This window comes from Manduca sexta, chromosome 6 (genome assembly GCF_014839805.1).
Source record: "Manduca sexta isolate Smith_Timp_Sample1 chromosome 6, JHU_Msex_v1.0, whole genome shotgun sequence".
Lineage (NCBI taxonomy): Eukaryota > Metazoa > Arthropoda > Insecta > Lepidoptera > Sphingidae > Manduca > Manduca sexta.
In genome coordinates this window covers 8,680,385-8,701,948 of record NC_051120.1, presented here as the reverse complement: position 1 = coordinate 8,701,948, position 21,564 = coordinate 8,680,385, and the positions used below count along the sequence as shown (strand labels likewise).

Below are 21,564 nucleotides of genomic sequence, written 5' to 3'. Positions count from 1 at the left end.
TCCATTATGCTTTTAAAATATTCAAGGAACTAAGAAAAATAGACAAAACAAATTCATAATTTATTAAAATCTATATCTCATATTACAATAAAATTTAACTATTTATATTTCTTATCGCCCATAACATTTTTCGGAAATATCAAACAGTAGACACGCTTCAGTGCCAAAATTGACAAAATCACTAATATGACCACTACAACTGCTAAGTCCAGGTACATTTTCTGGTACCAGGGCACGTTGATAGCCGGAGAGCGTAAATGGGGAGCCCCTTTGGTCTGTATGACGTGTTCTACCCAATGGACCAGCTCAGCCCCTGGGCGCACTGGCCGATCGTGGTATATGAAGGATAACTCTTTTACTTTCTCTCTGTACCTGTGAATAAAATTAATAAAGTAGTGTCCACATAGACATAAACGTGATATAAGTACATACATCTAGACAATCATGACACATCTTTTATGATAGCGAATGGAAAAACGAGCAAGGAGCTCGCCTAATGGTAAAAGCTTTACGTCAATTCCCATACAGACATATGAGAGATCTACCACTAGTAAATTGATGAGAGTGAGATGTGAGAGTCCGTCTGGGTAGGTGCCATCTCAAAGTCTATTTCTACCGCCAAGCAAAGGTGTGTAGTCACTGTTGTTTTCCGGTTTGAAGGACATTGTAGCCAGCGTAAATACTGGGCATAATAATACTTAATATCTCATGTCTCAGGATGGCGAGTGCAGTGGAATATCAAACAATACATTTTGTAATTTAAGGTGTTGGATGGTGTTTCTACTGTTTATGGGCGGTCGTATCGCTTACCATCTAGTGAACGGCAAGCTCGTCTCGTCACGCAAAGCAATAACAAAAAAAAGTCATAAACAGTAGCAACTAATAAAATTTTGGAAAAAGAATTTTGTTTTTATTTTTTTGTAAAATGTATCTTCAGGAATGGCAGCAGATAATGATATTTATTTTTGATAATTAAAAACGATTGGTGTTATATTAGCTTGGATGCTGAAGATAATGTTTAGACCCTAATATAACTAAAATAAATAGAGAATTAACTCACTTCGGATTACTAGTCATTTCTACAATATTTTCTCGTAAATCTTCAGCCATTGTGAAAGAGAAATCAACTTTCTTCGCAATCCCCTTGCCTACAGCTCTGTTCACATTGACAAACTGGTCAGCAAACACCGGGATTCCTATGATGGGAACGCCGTAGTGTATTGTCTCCGTGGTTGACAACAGACCTCCATGAGTGATAAATAGCACACAGTTGGGATGAGCTGAAAAACATACAATTATTATTAACAAATAGATAGAAGAATTCTTCCTTGAACCAAACTCCTCTCATTACGTCTGTAAGATGAATTTATTCTTTGTTTAACATTGTTATTACAAGTATTTTACGGATTTAGTCGCGGATTTTTATACTCGTATTGTACTTTTTAACCGACGTTTCATAAGGACAACACGCGGATCAATGGGCAGGTAATAATGCATGTAGACAGACCCGGATCGACGTCTGACGAAGCGCCTTAGGTCTCTAGACAGGGCTCTCTACGCATAATGGTGGGTACAATGACCTGACACTGCCCTTTAAACAAACACTTATATATTTTAGGTATCATCGACAGCCCCCTTTGCAGGGGATGTCTGTCGGATGACGAAACAGCCCCCCATGTTATCCTGGAATGCGAAGGAGTAGCTGTACAGCGGGCTAAAATCCTCGGTACACCAGGGTCACTCCGGACGACTGTAGATGAACTAGGAAGATCCTGCGCTTCTGGAAGGAGTTGGGCTGACTAGATCCATAGCCGGCCATAGGTATTGATCACTGTTTAATCCAGTACAAACACTGACTATGAAATTTTCTAAATTACAGCTATACGTAAAGCCATCTTTACCACGTCAGCGCCATCAATCAAAAAGTGAGACTAAAAATACAAATTATTCCTGTGGGCGCTAATTGTCGGAATAGTTGGTAGCCTATAAAGAAGTACCTACTCCAGGAGTTGGTCTTTCCGTGTGCCAAATTTAATCCAAATCCGTTCTGGTATTTATGTGTTTACTTTTTAAATTCTAGCTAACTATTGCATTTATAATATTAGTACGAATTAAAATAAAGATTATAGACAGATTATGTGTTTTAATAACACTCGAAAATAAAAATAATTAATTATTTTTAATATCAACAGGCACCGACTCCAAAATTGGTATCCAATATATAACTGTTATGTGAAATTATTTTTTGGTTTTGAGTGGTTTTTGAAGGCGGTTTAATTTTTTGTTAAAATTATTTTTATTAAATAAAGGACTGACCAAAAACGTAACAGACAGTTAGTACAATCAATTAATCATGATATAATAATTTATAAAAGATAAGTTCAAATTTGATTAATCATTCTTCAACATATCTGGGCCCTAATTCTCTATCCCGCACGTTATTTTAACAGTGCGTAACAAGCACGTAACACAACGCGTCATGTTTAGGACTATAGAAATTTGGCTTACAGAATACCATTACACGCACATTTCTCGAAGATAACATGACACGGCCGCGTAACGCGTTTACACTATCATACAGAATAAGGGCCCTGCATGACTAGCAATATTAGTTGATAGTAATCATCATAACTTCTTTGTTTAATTTAAGGAAACTCGTTATCGTCTGATAGTTTAATCATTATTAAGCCCCAAGCGTTATGGCCTTGAGGAGTCGTTCCATACATTTATGGAGCACGAGTAACGGATTGAAATATACCCACGAACAATTTCTTTAAAAAATCGCTTTTAGAATTTTTTATAATTTTAACATACGAAAATCCTTAATTGTCGTAAAGTTTAGATTGTAAATTGGAATGATTTATGTACTTTAGGAAGACATGCACGGAATAAATAATTTTTGTTATGAAATTAATGATACAATATCCAGATTACAAAAAAAATTAAACAACCAAAGTAAAGATATCATATTATAAAAAAATGATGTAATTTTAAAAAATCAATCGTCGCAAGGTATTAAGGAGTATGAAAGATAATTTTACTATCCCTATATCGACGGATCATTTTGCATTTGTATTGAGTCATGCGTTGTTAAGACGATAACGAATAATGACAAGCAAAATTTTGTCAAATCATCGAAAGCATTAAGTTCAAAGTGCGAAGAAAACGTCGCGACCTTTGGATAAGATGAGGCAGTTACCGTTCAATCGTCTTATACTCACGGCCAGCTGTTTTAGCGCTGCAGCGAACTTTAGTTCTAAATCCAGATTTTGAAAAAAAAAATATATGGACATTCTATCGGTAGAATATATGTCAATGTATGAATTGACAATGAAATTGCATTGAGCAGGAGCAATTCAACTCTAAATTGTCATTAATAATCGTATCGACTCGAAATTATTATTTTTTTACAAATTTTTCTACTAAAATTACTAACTATTACAAAAGTAACCTCTCGGTACTAGAGGAGACCCGATCTCAACAGTATGCAGTATTTAATGGAGAAAAACAAAGCGCACATCACACCTTTAACCCCGAACGGGAATGGCAGAGGGGAACAACGGCAGCCATTTTTCCCTGTGTGTTCTGTTCGATGATGTGATATGGGGTGAGAGCATCGCCATATCGGACTACTAATTTTAAAGTTTGAGCTGATACTGATCAGACAAACTAAATATCCCTTTGCCCGACCCGGGATTTGAATTCAAACCAAAGTCGTACCACGCAATACACCTACGCCTCCGAGGCAGTCGTAATACAAGAGTGACACTATTATTATTAACCAGGAATAATTACCTAATCTTGTTTTATTCACATTTTTGCGCTCATGTAAAAAAGTATTTTTTCGTATATCCCCCTTTGTTATGAAACTCTCAATATATTGTATACTGTTATAGTCCCAACAAAATATATCAGAAACAGACTACTTCGGTGGTGGAGTTGTAATGCATACGAGGTAAGAGTACCATTACCGTACTGGGTCCGGGTAGGTCCAAAAATAATTGTGACTTGGTATAAAACCATCTTAAAAATAACTTAATCGCAGCTCGCAGTCAGGAAGTTAGCGGTGTGATACTCCAGTCATGTCGGATTGCTGTGTCTCCGGACTATGAGAATTATGGAACAGAAAGTGCACCTGTATTCCACACACACTTATAGATACATTATATTATTTGCTGCGTATCGTACCAGGCTTATCTCCGTTGAGATAAGCCGCCGTGACCAAAGTTCGGCTAGGATTGATATATGATGCAGCATCTTTTACTGATTACATTTTGTATGACAAAATGTAATCAGTAAAAGATGCTGCATCATTCAACGCTTACTAAATTATTATCAGCATGCCTTACTGTATCTATGTGGTGACGATGAGCTAGTACTCAACCACGTAAAATTAAAATAGGCGTTATAAATAAAAATCACATACGACGAAAAACTCTCAAATGACAAGCAAGTGCAAAAAAACATTACCATCGAAGGATCGGAATTCTAATAATTAAAACCAAAACTATATTTCAGTAAAAAGTATTTGCGTCGCCAACACTATGTACATTTTGGAGGGTTTTCATTATATTATAGGCTTACGACCAACTTAGAGCTCTCAAAGGCTAGGTACATTTAAATTCTTACCTAAAATACTTGCTTGCGGTGCCCATTTAAGTATGTGTACATTCTTTGGCACTTTAGGGAAGCCTTCCTCAAACTTCCAGAACACGGTTTGCTCCAATTTCCCAAACATATCGAGGAGACTTTTCTTCAAACTCTCTGGCATGTCCTTGCTATTCAGATTAGATCCCATACTGAAGTAAATTACCCCCTTTTTCGCATTATCCATGATTTTTTGCAGATCCTGTGAGCAAAACAAATTTTATGTTACACAACCGTATGTAATTGGGTAGTTGATTGCAAAATTTAATTTGCGAGGTCTAAGATTTAGATTCAATGAATTTATAAGGTTATTTACGTAAAATACTAAAAATATAGGTATAGGCATTAAATACTCAATTCCAAAACCAGTTACACTAATTTACAAGAAATCTTAAATACAAATACTAGAAACTTTTTAAAATTTTCGACTTGTATAATTCAAATCTATTTTGAATGAATTAATGAAGGTAGAATTAGATCATTAACTTATCGGACTATCAATACCTGAATTCCCGTGAACACGAGGTGCTGCAATACCTACAAAACCTCGGGAGTAAAATATAATTAAAAACCACCATAAAATGTTAAACTCAATCAATCCCTACCGTGTTTGAGGGAATTTTGTAGGGTGAAAACTTTTCACGTGGCTGATGCCGCGAACAACACCCATTCCATATTCCTTAATAGTTATTACCTCTGGCAACGGTTTGACTTCTTCGTTGATGTGGTACCCTCCAACAGCCTTGTAGCTTTGTGGCAGCCGCGTCGCCATTCCAAGGGAAACGTGAGAGTTTCCCAAAACCAGAGACGCGTTGTATTTTACTTCTTGGAATGTGGGTGGCACCCTCCCTCTTTTTCGTATCAGAGGCGCGACGACTTCGTCGTATATGGCGCTTTGATGGACATCATGGTACCTAGAATTTCAATAAGTAAGAATACTATTTAGAAAGTTTGGTTGTGTGTTAAGAGTATACAAATGCATAGTAGAATTAAACATAATTATTTTGGATCTGGTTTTGCTTGAATATGAAGTAAAATCTTTCAAAAAGATAGAGAACACTGTAGACATAATATTCGTTAACAAGACATATACCTACTGCGTCGGCTTGTCTTTACTTTACCTTACAAATGTTTTTCCAAAAATTCTGCAATAACGTTCTTCAAAATAAATGTGAAAGTCTTAACGAGTCAATACATTTGAAATGCAACCGAAACAGACTCTGGGCTTAATATTAAGGCCCACCTTGACAAGGACGCCAACGGTACAGCAAATCATTAACGTCCTGCCTACCATTTCTGTGTTGCACCATAAAAGCAATTTACATTTAAACCAAATGAAAACTTACATATGCATGTAGTAAAGGGTTTTCAATTGAATCCACAACTGCTCCGTCCTCTGCCAGAAGTTAAAGGGTGGAATAGTTTCTGTTAAAGCATCTCCGTGGTACGCAGGATTTAGTGCTTCGTCAATCAATGCCATTATTATCCAATGAGGTTCAATACTCGACACCCAAATGAGTGGTGCTTGTACTATTTCTGCAATACTGATAATACTTATATTAAAACGAGCTACTTTGTTATTTTTTCTAATCCTCGGGAGATATGAAATTAGTTTCATAAATCCATCTTTGATTAATCCTAACAAAGATATCATAGTACTCATTTACTTGCTATGTGTTGTTTTCATTAGCCTATAATATAAAATTTTCAACAACCCCAACTTGTTTAATTAAATTCTTTGCCGTTGCATAGTAAATATTGCCCGAGACGCAGCGAACTCTGCTCAGTGTCATGAGCCCCCTGCCACTGTTTATCCTGGCTTACTTGTGTCAGAGGAAATATATTTCAGTCACAATTAAATGTTTGTACATAATGAAGTAATAATAATAAATTGATCTTACCCAGCCCCTAATTCGGAGTAAAGCCATTCCACTATAACTAAATCGAATTTCTGATCAACATCATTCAGTAATTTTTGTACATTCTCGTTTCGATAAGTCGCCCTTAGCATCAGATTCATTGACGTTATTATATGATTTGGATCATTTACTATCGATTCTTTGTTCAAAATGCTTATTAAATTGTATGTATTTTCTGCAATTAAAAATAAATATTGATTAATTTAAATGAGATTATCATTGTCATATGAGATGTTGTTAATATAACTGTATAATCGTAAGACTACAGGCAACTTCTAACAGATTAAGAAAATCTGGAAGCCTACGTTCAGCAGTGACTTCTTCAGTGGGTAGTTGTATTACTAGCCCGTTAGGACCACATCGTAGGACGACGCGACGCGATGTCGTATCATGTTTATGTGTACGAGCCCTAACAATTGCGTTAACATAAGAAAGGATTATAAAATACGTGTGCTTATATTCAGGATTTGACTTCTTGGGGCTCATGGTGACGATATGATGGTTGTTAGAGGCGATTTAGGTATTCTTTTTATGCTCAAGGCAGTAGTTATAACATAATTATTTCTCTCGTGTATAGATTTAAGTTAGGTATTCTCATAGAGCGGGTGTGCGGTAAGCAACCGACCGTAACATACTGCCAGATGATCGGATGGTCAGGGTTCGATACGCGGGTGCCGAGTCTGCACGCAGGACCGTTAAAGGTTGTGTTCAAGGCTCTATTGGGGGGCCGATCCTGTGGAACCTCCTCCTTGACCCCCTTTTACAGGGTCTCGAGCGCCGGGGCGGCTATTGCCAAGCTTTTGCTGACGATGTCGTCCTGGTGTTCGACGGGGATTCCACAGGAGAAGCTCAAAGGCAGGCCAATGCGGCTCTGGCCTATGTGCGGGATTGGGGTGTCAGAAATAAGCTACGGTTCGCGCCACACAAGACCCAGGCTATGGTTATCATCAATAGACTTAAGTATGACACCCCGATCCTGCACATGGGCGGAGTCGACATTGGTCTGTCTAACGAGATCAAGCTGCTCGGCCTCCTAATAGACCGAAAACTGACCTTTAACGGCCACGTGACGCAGGCATGCGCAAAGGCCATAGGCCTGTATAAAGTGCTCGCGAGGTCGGCCAAGGTCCAGTGGGGATTGGGACCCGAGGTGATCAGGACGATCTACACGGCGGACACTACTCCATCAAGCCGAAAGCTAGGTGTTAGGAAGCAGCTCGGAGCCATCCAGCGCAGTTTCGCGCAAAAGATGACGAAGGCCTACAGGACTGTCTCTCTCAACTCGGCCCTACTGCTTGCCGGAGTGCTGCCCCTTGACATCAGAGTGCGGGAAACCGCACTCCTATATGAGGTCAAGAGGGGGCACTCTAGCGAGGTAGTGGGTGACCGGGAGGTGGAGGCTCCTGTGGCCTTTGTCAACTTGGACCACCCGGCGGAGCGGATGGGCGGGAGCTTCCAATGCCTGACGGATGGGGCGAAACTGGCTCGGCACGACGGTGAGGGTCTTAGTATCTTCACCGACGGAAGCAAGATTGATGGGAAAGTCGGAGCGGCGCTGTCCATATGGAACGGCGCCGCCGAGACGAGTACCAGAAAATTGTGGCTCGAGCCATACTGCTCCGTCTATCAGGCGGAACTCCTCGCCCTCCGCAAAGCCGTGGAGGAGGTGCTCCGTAGCGGGCTTCCTGCGTGCGGCATCTTCAGCGACGCAAGGTCCGCTCTCGACGTCATCACCAGAGGTGATTCCCTCCACCCCATAGCGTTTGAAATTAAAAAATTAATGAAAGAAGCCGGAAAACGCACCCAGAAAATTGAGCTTTTCTAGGTGAAGGCACATGTGGGGTTGGAGGGAAACGAGAGGGCGGACGTGCTCGCTAAGGAGGCAAATGTCCGGTTTCATTCGTCAAACGACAGATCCGAAAGGACTCGATTGACGAATGGAGCCGGAGATACGCGGACGGAGAGACGGCTTCGGTGACGAAGCTGTTCTTTCCGGACGCGGTCGAGGCGCACAGGGTCGTAAGGCGGATCGTCCTGGACGCCACACTGACGCAGGTGTTCACGGGGCACGGCGGGTTCTCCGAGTACTTGCATCGGTTCAAGTGCAAGGAGAGCCCGGCGTGCCAATGTGACCCTGACGTTCAGGAGATGGTCCCACATCTCCTGCTCGAGTGTCCCATCTTCGCAGTCAATAGATATGAGCTCGAGATGGCATTAGACATAAGTTTAAAAATAGATAATATAAATAGGATAATTAAGGATAGATATAAAATAGATAGGTTTTTAAAATATTGTAAACAAATAGTATATAAGGTCAATAATAGAAATAGGTAAATAATAAGAATTGCTAAATGTATATAATGATATATATATAATTTTAGCAATTAAAATAAGCCTTAAATATAAGATGAATAGACTAATGGTCTTATTCATAATAACACTATCAGAATTATCGGAACTTTATCTGGGCGTTATCAGAGGCATGTAAAAAATTTGTATTCATAATGGTTCAATTGCGCTAAAAGTCCCCGATAAAGATGCTTTGATTTATCGAGCCTGACGCCCGTCTTTACACCTATTTTAAGCGTTCGATATCAAAAAAATGGCTGATGTCGGTCAGCTGTTTCGTGTTTGACGCTTGTTGCCAAAGTCAGTCTGTACTTAGAAGTAAACAACATTTCGATCGTGTAGCCCATAATTTTCGTTTCAAGAAGTAATTTTATTTAGTTACGTATTAAAAATGCAAGCTAGGCTGCTTTAGGTAGAAAAATGTGTCGTCAGAAATTCGATCCGTTTTCTCTGGATAATGATGAATTCCGTAAACGGTATCATTTTTCCAAACATACGGCTGCATTTATAAGTGACTGATAGTCCGCGAAGAGTTGCAGCTTCACCGTATAGGTTGTGGCAGATCACCAGAATTGCAAGTATTAGTTAACTGCATTGACATGTTGGAATCGTCATGAGGTAAGTTAATCCTATTCCATATTTATACAGACTTCGGTAAGTACGTATACCTAATGATGAGCTACTTTTAGATTCGTTTTCTTAATAGATGCAAGATGTTGCAGACCTCTATGGATTATCTCAAGCCACTACCGGTGGTATATGTAGCAGAGTGGAGCGTGCGCTCGTATTACATGCTGCAGATTATAATTATGCCCCACTTCTTTTCAGAGGAACCCTTGTTAAGGCTAGAATTTCACCATGTAAAAGAATTCCCATATATAATTGGTTGTATTTATTACACCCATATAAAATTTAAAAATATGGTTGTGATGCAGCCTAATATTATATAGAAAAGGATATTATTCCCTCAATGTTGTTGTTCAGGTAAGATTTTCGGGAATATGTAAAGTTATAAATTAATTTAGGTCTACTTCATTGCATAAACTAAACTCAAGAATTGTTGTAGGTGACTTGTGATGCTAATCTTCAGATCAGAGATATTGTTAGATGGCAAAGCAGCACTCATAACTCCCGGATATTGCAACAAGAACTTTGGTGTGTGGAAACAGCATTTTCAATGTCTGTTCCATAGCATATCTAAAATTTGGCAATGTGAAGACTACTATTATGGCTCTTGCAATGTTGCACAACATTGCAATTGCTCAAAGAGAGATATATGCCACAGAAAAGTGTGTCCGATACTGAAGAGGTGTCAGAATCAACTATAATTATCATCATTGACCCAAAATCTAGACTAATGTTGTTCACACTGAAAGGTAACTAATTATACAACATAATTAAAGTTAGTCATTGTCATTTATTTTTATAAAATTTATATTTTTCTTTCATTAATATATCAGTTTTATTTTTTTTATATCACTGGAGCTCATTGTCCATCTGAATAGCATGCAACTCTTTCCTGTGTTGCACTTCTACTGTTGCAATTTATTCTGCAGATGTGGGACAAACCTGAAATTATGCAATGTATAAGCATTCAACATAATATTGAAATAAAAAAATATTTATTCAAATATACATTAGTATCCCACAGGATTATAGCATAAAATTTAAATTACTTAATGATGATTAATTAATACCTCCCTTATATTTCCAGGTGGAGGTGGATTATAGTATACTAATGCATCATATGCATGCCTTAATCTGTGTACTGAACAAATTGTACATCATATTTGATTATATGTTAACTTGTCATAAGAGCCTTTTATATGCCTACGTGATAAATAAAGGTTTTTATTTATTTTATTTGTTATTTTAATCAATAAAGACCTCAAAAATATTTTTTACTTTTGACCTACCTAATACAACAGTATCCCTACATGATTATAGCATAAAACGGATACATACATATCTCCTTTATATTTTCTACTGGAAGTGGGGTCTGAGGAGGCACAATGAGCATGATCTAAAAATAAAATTGATTTATTCCTTTTATATTTCATTGTGCTGTTTTAACTTTTTTATTTGTGCTGAATGCCACCAGGGTACATAATCACTATTGTATATTATCCTAATATTTTTTTATATGAATATTTTAAGGATGGCTATCATAGTGCGTATGTCCAACCATTTTAGCGCAATTTCCTGCATGCGTTCTTCCAAGTTTTACAATGAATTTTGAGAACATCAAATAAATCTTCCTCTTGTATTTATTTTGTTTACTTTTTTGACAAATGCCATTGTGACAATGACAATTTTTTTTTTTGTCTGTTTCTAGAGACAAAACTTGGTAGTAATTGGTAGAACTTATTTTAATTATTTTTTTCAACGAAATGGCAACATTGTGCACATTTAAAGGCCTTTTTGTTATCGGAGGTTTATGAAACCATTATGAATAAGAAATTTTATCGAAGGTTCGATAAGCTTATAGGACGTTTTAACTATTTGCGATTTATACCTTCGATAAGGGTTTTATTATGAATAAGACCATAAGAATATATATAAGAATTTACAAGTAGATAAATAGATTAAGAATATATGTAAGATAATAGCCGTAGATAAATAGTTATGTATAAACTCAGAAAAAAAATGTAAAAAATAATAAATAAAAAAGAAAAAAGCTAAAAAATACCCCTTGTCCTGGATAGGGGGAACGAGGGAGGGACGTAGAGTCCCTTTATAATAAAAAAAAAAAAAAAAAAAACATACTGCCAAAATACCAGAAAAGATAACACTGGGTAGGAACCCGCACTAGTGGCCAAGGTAAGTGTGTTACGTTCGGGGACCAACCAGTGTATATCCAGTTAGAACACGGGCATAGTTGTGTTGACTGGTGGGGGCTAATTATCGGTCGTTAGTCGATACTATCTACACCCACTGCGCGTGGTATCAAGAGTAGTAAATCACTTTGCCATGCACGTATAAAAATGTATTTCGTAGGTTTATTTAAGTAGTCACTTACTTGGTAAATAATCGGAATTCCTAGAGATATCGATTTGATGCAATTTTGGATGAGGCGACTTCTCCAAAATAGGAGTGACGAAGGTGACCTGGAGATATAAGTTAGTCGTATTAATGTAAGTGATTAGATATAATATTTGAGACATCTGCATCTATAAAATAATAAACTACTACAATATAAGTGATATTTGATTAACAAATGATATTCGTGAAGATAATCAGATTTTAGTTGTAAAAGCAGAAAATGTTTCTTTACAGATATCCTACATTAACATTCTAGGCTTCTTTTTACCCCGAAAAATTACAAAATGGACCCTTTTTTAAAAATTGATAAACATAGTTCCCAAACAGATTTAGGTGAGCGACAGAGCTGATTTCAAAGAAATAATATTCAGTCACCGAAAAAAAAAGGGATAAGTAACATCTTCGCACTTCAATTACCTCTATTCTGTTCGTCAGAATTGAAAAATCTGGGCACAAGATTGATCTGATGGAATTTATATGCTTACATTTCTTTTTTCCTTCACTCAGTTCACTGTATATGGTAAGGTAATGGGCCCAAAAATAGCCCGGTTCCTAACAAAGCTCAGTAATCAAAAATCCTAGTACCAAACCATTTTAATTAATGCGGATTTATGCGACCACAGATGAAATTGTAGATTTAAGTTTGGTTTCCAACATGCTGGCATTTTGAAACAGTTTTTTGCGGTATGTGGCGGCAGAGAATATTATTTCTTAGAAGTAACATCATATATTTACTGTTGCAACAACATTGTAATTTAGATGAGTTTTATTCTGCATTTGATTTTCACACTTATTATATTTTGACATTTTACTGAAATTAAGTGAAGTCCAATCATGGCCTATACTTGTTTCCTAAACATAAAATACAAATAATCAAGATCGAAATATACAATAAATTTATTGTCAAATATTATGCAATTTATGAAATATTAAATTACGTGGGCCATAAATGGCTTCCTCGCCTTACAAGATGTTTATCATACTTATCTATTTCTTACAGTATGTAAAAATATTTTTATGATTTCATAAAATCAAGCACTGATTCAGCAAATAATAACATTAATAGTAATTTTTAAGGAAAATGAATATATTATTCAGCAATAAATTTAAATTCTATGGAACAATCTTAATAAATAAAACTGATTAAATTTATATACGTAATATTAGCGTGACAAGCATTATTTGAAGTATGGCCGTATAATTCAAAGGTACGCGCGTACTTTATTTTCTATCTTCTACATTATCAAAATTATTATGTATATCTTTAATTTTGTTACGTTTTAATTAAAGTAAATTTGTTTTACAGTCATTATTTAAATTGAATCGTATTTTTCGCTAACTTAGTACTTAAGTATATGTCCATAAAAATATAGAAAAATTTCCAAAACTTAGCGGTATCCATAGTTTAAATACTAGAAACAAAAATAATAATCACAAAACAAGACTCCAAACGATCAACAAGTCTTTTAAGGGTTACTATATACATTTTTATAACAAAGTTCCCACTGAGATCAAGTCCATAAATATTGCGAAATTCCAAGCCACTATTAAGCGCAACTTGTATAATAAAGTTTATTACAAGTTCTCAGAATACCTAGAGGATATAAATCCCTGCTTTTCGAACTGGTGGTAAAGTTACTATTGACGGAATCTAAATAATGTACAGTGCGTTCGGCTAATTTCGGACGATTTTTCGGTTTTGTTGCGAGGAGTCTCGAAAATATTTTTTTCTCATAAAATATTTAAGCGATACCAACATTTAATACATGAAACTGGTTATTATTAATGCTACTTTATGTTATTCTCTCTGTGTAAGCTTAAAAATAGATGATAATATCAGTCTAGAAATTTAAAACCCTTAGAAAAGATCGGACCTACGCGGGGTTTCAATGCACATAGCGCACCCGTTCTTGGTCATACCATCAACTGTGGTATATAGGGTGGGGCAAAAAAAGACAGCGTAGCCGCCTACATAGCTTAAACTAAAAAATAACTATAGATTCGTGGTATTTTTTCGTTATACGATCTTACCCCGTATCCGATATTACCCGACCTCACCTTATAACATTTTACGGATTCAAAAAATATATCATATCATTTCATTTCATTCCATTAAAGCTACATTTTTTTTTTGCAAAATTTGCTGACGGTACACTTGTAGATACTCTTGACCCATCATTTTGGGAAAGCCAATTTGCTATTGGAGTAGTTAGGTAGACAGGCCGTGTATCTAAGCCTCCCTTTCTCCAGGTGTAGTGCTGACCCCACTTTGAATAGAAAAGATATAACTTAGGGTACTTCAAACGGAGCGTGAAGAAGCTAGTATGCAGGCCGGCATGACTGTGCCGACCCTCCAGAGATGCTTGTATCTTTAGCAGGTCGGCACTTACAGACTTCACTTCGCTTAACATCAGTTGCAGTGAAGACACTATATCGAGCCACTACAAAAAAAAATGAGATGGAAGAAGCGTACTTACGTCATGTCCAGCTTTGAGTAGATGATTGACAAGTCCAAATCCTAGGAAGCTGTGACTTTTTCCAGGAAGGGGGAAGACGACTAGAATTCTGTACGCATTGCAAAACTGAGACGCTGCCAGGAGGCCAAGTAGGAGCCACGTGGATCTCGTCATTTTCTGAAAGTATATAAATATCATTGTAAATTCGACAATACTGCTTTGGCAAATAGATGTTATTTTGACTTCAAATAAAGGAAGAGGTTATCTATTCGACGTGAATGTTTCTTTTTTTTGTTTGTTTGTTACCTCAGAACTCGCTCATTTATGAACCGAACTAGAAAATTATTTTTTTATTCGAAAGAATATACCTCCAGATTGACCCCATAATTTTTTTCAAAATCGCTTCAGGAATTTGGTTTTAAAACTAAAAAGCTAGAATAATTATGTCGTCCAAATGAACAAAATCGAGAATTTTGCTTTCTTATGACATTTTTAGTTATGTTTTTGCATTGGATTTGGTTGAGTGTACTTCTAACATACTTATACATATAGCATAACACCTTTTCCCCGTGTCAGGTGTAGCCAGAGGCGTCAATTTTCGCCACGATAGTCGTATTGCCTACGAAATACATTAGTTGTGTTTTGGCATTGGGTTTTGGTTGAGTCTTCTTCTTACATACATACGTATATAAATTTATATCACACCTTTTCTCATTTTCAGGGGTAGGCAGAGACATAACATTTCAGCACGATAGTCGTACCACGCGCAAAACACATTAATTGTGTTTTTGCGTTGGGTTTAGTTGATTCTTCTGCTTACATACACACACATATATATATATAAGGTGCGTTCGGGTAAGATCGTATACGAGGTAAGATCGTATAACGAAAAAATACCACGAATCTATGGTTATTATTTAGTTTAAGCTATGTAGGCGGCTACGCTGTCTCTTTTTGCCCCGCCCTATATACCACAGTTGATGCTACGACCAAGAACGGGTGCGCTATGTGCGTTGAAACAAAAAAAGGTGCATATCGCGCTTCTTAACATTATTGAGACTTCTTTTTGATTTTGTGAACCTTATCATACTAGCATTAGAAGCGTTATTAGAACGGAGTCCGAACTTACCCCGCGAAGGCCCGATCTTTACTAAGGGTTTTAAATTTCTATACAAATATTATCATCTATTTTTAAGCTTACACAGAGAGAATTGGAAGATAATTAAATTATCACATAAAGTAGCATTAATAATAACCAGTTTCATGTATAAAATGTTGGTATCGCTTAAATATTTTATGAGAAAAAGAAATTCGAGACTCCTCGCAACACACCGAAAACCCGTCCGAAATTAGCCGAACGCATTCTATATATATATATATATATATATATATATATACTATTATATAAAGCTGAAGAGTTTGTTTGTTTGTTTGTTTGAACGCGCTAATCTCAGGAACTACCAGTCCAAACTGAAAAATTCTTTTTGCGTTGGATAGCCCTTTGTCCGTGGAGTGCTATAGGCTATATATCATCACGCTATACCCAATAGGAGCGGAGCAGTAATGGCTAATCTCAGGAACTACCGGTCCAAACTGAAAAATTCTTTTTGCGTTGGATAGCCCTTTGTTCGTGAATTGCTATGGGCTATATATCATTACGCTATACCCAATAGGAGCGGAGCAGTAATGGCTAATCTCAGGAACTACCGGTCCAAACTGAAAATTTCTTTTTGCGTTGGATAGCCCTTTGTTCGTGAATTGCTATGGGCTATATATCATCACGCTATACCCAAAAGGAGCGGAGCAGTAATGGCTAATCTCAGGAACTACCGGTCCAAACTGAAAAATTCTTTTTGCGTTGGATAGCCCTTTGTTCGTGAAGTGCTATAGGCTATATATCATCACGCTATACCCAATAGGAGCGGAGCAGTAATGGTTAATCTCAGGAACTATCAGTTTGAACTAAAAAAATCGTTTTGTGTTGGATAGCCCTTTATTTGTGGGGTGCTATAGGCTGTATATCATCACGCTATATACCAATAGGAGCGGAGCAGTAATGAAACATGTTGCAAATACGGGGACAATTTATTAGTTTTGAGAGCTTCCGTTGCGTGCGCTGCGTAAACGGTTAAAGTTATGCAACAATGATGTATGACGGGATTGTTTCTCTTAAAAAGTTCTAAAAAAATATATTATAAAACAAAGTCCCCTGCTGCATCCGTCTGCCTAAACGTCTTAAACTCAAAAACTACCCAACGTATTAAGATGAACTTTGGTATGGAGACAGTTTGAAACCCTGGGAAGAACATAGGCTCCTGGGAAACTACTACTTTAATAATACGTTCGTAGTCATTTGGAATTTGCCAGTGCTGTTTGGCATCCCTATTGCAATAATCATATTGATAGAATTGAAGCGGTTCAAAAATATTTTTTAAATGTTCTTAATTACCGTACTGGTTACAGTTCTATAAATTACGATACTTCTTTACAAAGATACAATATGTCACGTTTAAGTCACCGTCGAGATTTGACTGATGCCATGCACGTTTATAAAATCTTAAATAATAGTACGGATGCTCCTGCGTTATTACAAGAACTTAACTTTAGAGTACCTCGCAGGCGTGAGCGAGATTGTCGTGCAAAACATTTATTCGTTATTCCTGGTTGTAGAACTTGCTATGCCAGTAATGCTTTTATAAGAAGGACTTGTAGATTATATAATAACAAACTTGTTAATGTTGATGTTTTTAATGAAACCTTGCGTATGTTTAAAAAAAAAGCTTTAAATTACATTTCCGGGCGGGATATGGATTGAAGTTTGCCTTGTGATTGATTTTACTTCTTGTAGTTGTATTGTTGTACTCGAATTGCAATCTGGAGTTATAACAAACATTGTAACATATACCTGTGTAATATCAGACATAATAGTATGTACTTAGTATTTTTTTTTTCAACTACCCTCGACAATGCTTTAAATATTTTGTTATACAGATAGGGAACTATAGGTCTATAACATGTTATCATTTAGCAATGTTGTAATATTTTTTGTTGTGTGACTGTTTGTTCCTTAAATAAATAAAAAAAAAAAATAAAAAAAATAATGGAAAACTTTAGCCTGAAAAACTTTATAACGCGGGCGGAGCCGCGAGCAAAAGCTAGTATATATATATACTAGCTTTATATATACTTAGTCTGGCCATAAATACTGTTACACTTAATTATAAAAAAATATTACATTTGAATTTCGAATCTGTCATTTTTATACGATTGTTCATTGTGTTTTCTCATTTTGGCGCCAATACATTGTAAAATATTTTGCGATATTAAAATGGTGTGGGGTGATAAAGAGAACCGAATCGCTGTGATAGCATTACACAAAGTAGGTATGGAGCCAAATGCAATTTTTAAAACTCTCCATACACTTGGTATTAGTAAAATGTTTGTGTACCGGGCTATTAATAGGTACAATGAGACCTCCTCTGTTTGTGACAGAAAAAGATCTGGCCGTCCACGTAGTGTTCGTACGAAAAAGGTGGTCAAAGCAGTAAGGGAAAGAATTCGAAGAAATCCTGTCCGAAAGCAAAAGATTTTATCTCGGGAAATGAAGATAGCACCTAGAACCATGTCGCGTATTTTAAAAGATGACTTAGGACTTGCAGCCTATAAGAGACGCACTGGCCATTTCTTAACTGATAATTTAAAGAAGAATAGGGTGGTAAAATCGAAACAACTACTGAAGCGGTACGCAAAGGGAGGTCACAGAAAAATTTTGTTTACGGATGAGAAAATTTTTACAATTGAGCAACATTTTAACAAACAAAATGACCGTATTTATGCTCAAAGCTCTAAGGAAGCTTCCCAATTAGTCGACAGAGTGCAACGTGGACATTATCCGACTTCAGTGATGGTTTGGTGGGGTGTTAGCTATGAAGGAGTGACTGAGCCATATTTTTGTGAAAAAGGTATCAAAACATCGGCACAAGTGTATCAAGATACCATTCTTGAGAAGGTAGTTAAGCCCCTTAACATCACCATGTTCAATAACCAAGTATGGTCCTTCCAGCAAGACTCGGCGCCGGGTCATAAAGCTCGGTCCACGCAGTCTTGGTTGGAATCGAACGTTTCGGACTTCATCAGAGCTGAAGACTGGCCGTCGTCTAGTCCCGATCTTAATCCGCTGGATTATGATTTTGTGGTCAGTTTTAGAGAGTACAGCTTGCTCTAAACGCCATGATAATTTGAGTCCCTAAAACAATCTATACGATTGGCAGTGAAGAATTTTCCCATGGAAAGAGTGCGTGCTTCTATTGATAACTGGCCTCATCGTTTAAAGGACTGTATTGCAGCCAATGGAGACCACTTCGAATAAGCTTTTTATATTTTTAATTGTTTTATATTTATGTATTAAACTGACACACTGTAAAAGTAATAAATGTTATTTGCAGTTAACAATTTTCTTTTTTCTTTATTACAATATTTATGGCAAGACTAGGTATATATATATATATATAGCGTTACACCTTTCCCCTTTTCAGGGGTAGGCAGAGGAATTTTAATTAAACACCGACTCCAAAATTGGTATCCAGTATATACCTGTTACGTGAAATATTTTTTTGGTTTTGAGTGGTTTTTGAAGGCGGTTTAATTTCTTGTAAAAATTATTTTTATTTGTATAAGTAGGTACATTTTTAATAAGAATATGGCATGTTTTCGCCTTATATGATCCTGTAAAAACTTAAGGATTTTGTTAATCTATACATATTATAAAACAAAGCCTTTCTGTTTCTATATTATCGATTTTCTCAAAATCTACAGAACGGATTTTTATGAAATTTGGTATGGGGATAGTTTAGAACCTGGGAAGGTTATAGAATACTTTCTATCCCAGAAAATATATAGCGAGACTTTTATCCCGGATAAATTATTCCCGCGGGCGAAGCCGCAAACAAAAGCTAGATTTATAAGCATAAGACCCAATAACTCTGACTGACGGAAAACACTAAAAGCGCTGCTCCGAACATTTATTTCATATATATGAAAGCCATCAATCTTCGTGTATGTTAGTTATCGTAATGATTAGAGATAAATAATTAATTGTATTTTTTATGTTATTATATTTGTTATATTTTTTATTTTTTTTTTATTTGTCCCTCCGGCCGCAACTATCGTAATTTGTTCCTTCGATAAGGGTGATATCATGAATTCACAAGTTGACTAATATGCAGTTACGTAGGAGGGGAAATGGTTTCTATGTATTTATATAATAAAGTCGTAAATTTAACGTATATCTACATTAAATGTATTTGAAAATACCTGGAAAACGGATAAGGTATGTGGCAGAACTCAAAATTACTTCTAATTATTTGTTTTGTCTGTTCAAAAGTTCGTTTGTGTATCACGGTCAAACCAAGGATTAGATTCGGAATTTTAAACATGTGAAGCTTTTTTTATTACAATATATAGGGTAATTTGGGGATAAATGTGCGGCGGGAGGGACCACATGCGTCCCGAATTTTCTTTGTCACGGAGAAGTGTATCGAGCATATTCGGCAAGGTATTAATAAATACAAATCGGTTTATGGGATGTAATCATTGATATAATATGTACTGCGTACTAAATTTGGCGTTATGAAATTATTACTATAATATAATATGAATAAATACTAAATTTGTGTTCAACTGATTTGAACTGATATCTAATCAAACTGACTTTAGTAAGATCAATATTGACAGCTTATGTTTGTGTACGAAGTGGCGCTCGTTTTATAAAAACTCGAGTCTAAGTGTAACCCTGGATTTAAATAGAAAATACTAGTCAAATGAGTAAAATTATTTGTTGTTCAATTGAATAAATAGGTTACAAAGAGAATATAATCACTACGTTTTAATAGGTTATAACAGTGACGTTTTGGTTGCCATTTTGGTTCAGATTTGAACAAATAGTTTATATGGACGTTCGTGTCTATAGAATATACGTCAATGGGTGCAATATAATCGTGTGTAGTAAAATTAATGGTTACCGAGGCTCAGGGCTCTTGCACGCCATTTCTCCGTCCCTCGTGCCCTAACTTCGCCGCTACCGGACAACTTGGTGTGTTTTATAAATCGATGAACGTCCATTAATTTACCCGATCTGGGTATGGAAATAAAACCAAAAAGTGCTAAAGCAATGATTCAATAAATCGGACTATCTCAATGCACCACGTATGCGTCACTAGAGTCAATTGCCACCTAGTACGCCCAACATGGACTAAATTTGGTTGATTCAAAAAAATATTTCAAAATGCCGTGGCCATCTAGTTTATTGGTCTCTGGTCGCCATGACAGTCGAATAAAATGCATTTTTAGTTAAATAGTGTATACTTATGAATACTTATTACTAACGTATGAAATCAAACGTTTTTTTCATTCACAGTTAGAGTATAATTTGTATATCCTCTTAAAACACAGGAAGGCATTTTATTTATAAAAATACAAAAAGTTAGTAAGCCGACTAGTCGCCAAGGTAATTGCCTGAATGTCGGGCAATTAGCTTGCTTTCGTCTTGCCAATATTGAGCTCCGACAACGTATCTATGTAATAAAAACATTTTAGTTCGTACGTGTAAGTATTTATTTATGGCAGCAAGCACTTTTTTGCGAACGACAATAATACGTGTAAGAAACAAGCTGGAAATACTTATTAAAGTTTTTATGGCTCAGATAATATGTATTTAAATGCCGTAATTTGAATGATATACTTAATACAAATACCTAATTATAATGCACATATTTAGAAAAAAAATATATAATGTATTTTTTTTAAATCGTTCTCCAGGGAACAAATTACGACTAGGGACCATGCTGCCATGTCATAAGTAGATAAATAGTAATAAATAATTATTATAGTACTATTAATGTAAACTCATCACAGAAAAAATATAAGGAAGCAAATTCAAACAGCCAACAACACTCACCTCTGTTATACCCAGAAAAAAAAATTACGCCAATTTCATAATATTTAAGTTTAAAAACCAAACTACTGAAAAAATATCAACTACTTTAAAATAATATCAAATGTTTATTGGAACCACTCTGGAAGGATATTTTTGAAATAAAAAAGGAATTTTAAAAATCGGTTAATAAATAACTTAGTTATGAAGTAACAAACAT

At 36.1% G+C, this 21,564-nt stretch overlaps 1 protein-coding gene and 1 long non-coding RNA gene across 2 annotated transcripts; one reads left to right on the top strand and one right to left on the bottom strand.

Moving 5' to 3' along the window:
* Nucleotides 1-47: 47 nt before the first annotated feature.
* On the bottom strand, nt 48-21,564 carry LOC115448947 (UDP-glucosyltransferase 2). The gene is made up of 9 exons (XM_030176584.2): nt 21,369-21,564; nt 14,435-14,590; nt 11,935-12,022; nt 6,549-6,741; nt 5,994-6,191; nt 5,342-5,561; nt 4,630-4,849; nt 1,061-1,280; nt 48-372 (listed from the first exon to the last, which is right to left on the bottom strand). Exons 2-9 carry the CDS (start codon nt 14,585-14,587, stop codon nt 99-101), a joined length of 1,566 nt encoding a protein of 521 aa, XP_030032444.1. The 5' UTR covers nt 14,588-14,590; nt 21,369-21,564; the 3' UTR covers nt 48-98.
* LOC119193033 lies at nt 9,783-10,765 on the top strand. The gene is made up of 3 exons (XR_005113805.1): nt 9,783-9,899; nt 9,982-10,291; nt 10,630-10,765. It is a non-coding gene; the product is annotated as an uncharacterized LOC119193033 (long non-coding RNA).

Bases quoted from the DNA above. Each gene is read 5' to 3' on its own strand.
- LOC115448947 (XM_030176584.2), bottom strand. From the start codon at position 14,587: ATGACGAGATCCACGTGGCTCCTACTTGGCCTCCTGGCAGCGTCTCAG. The intron at 6,192-6,548 runs GTAAGATCAATT...AAGTATTATCAG, and splicing joins TACTCCGAATTAGGGGCTGG to TATTGCAGAAATAGTACAAG. The intron at 5,562-5,993 runs GTAAGTTTTCAT...TTGAAATTCTAG, and splicing joins ACCCTTTACTACATGCATAT to GTACCATGATGTCCATCAAA.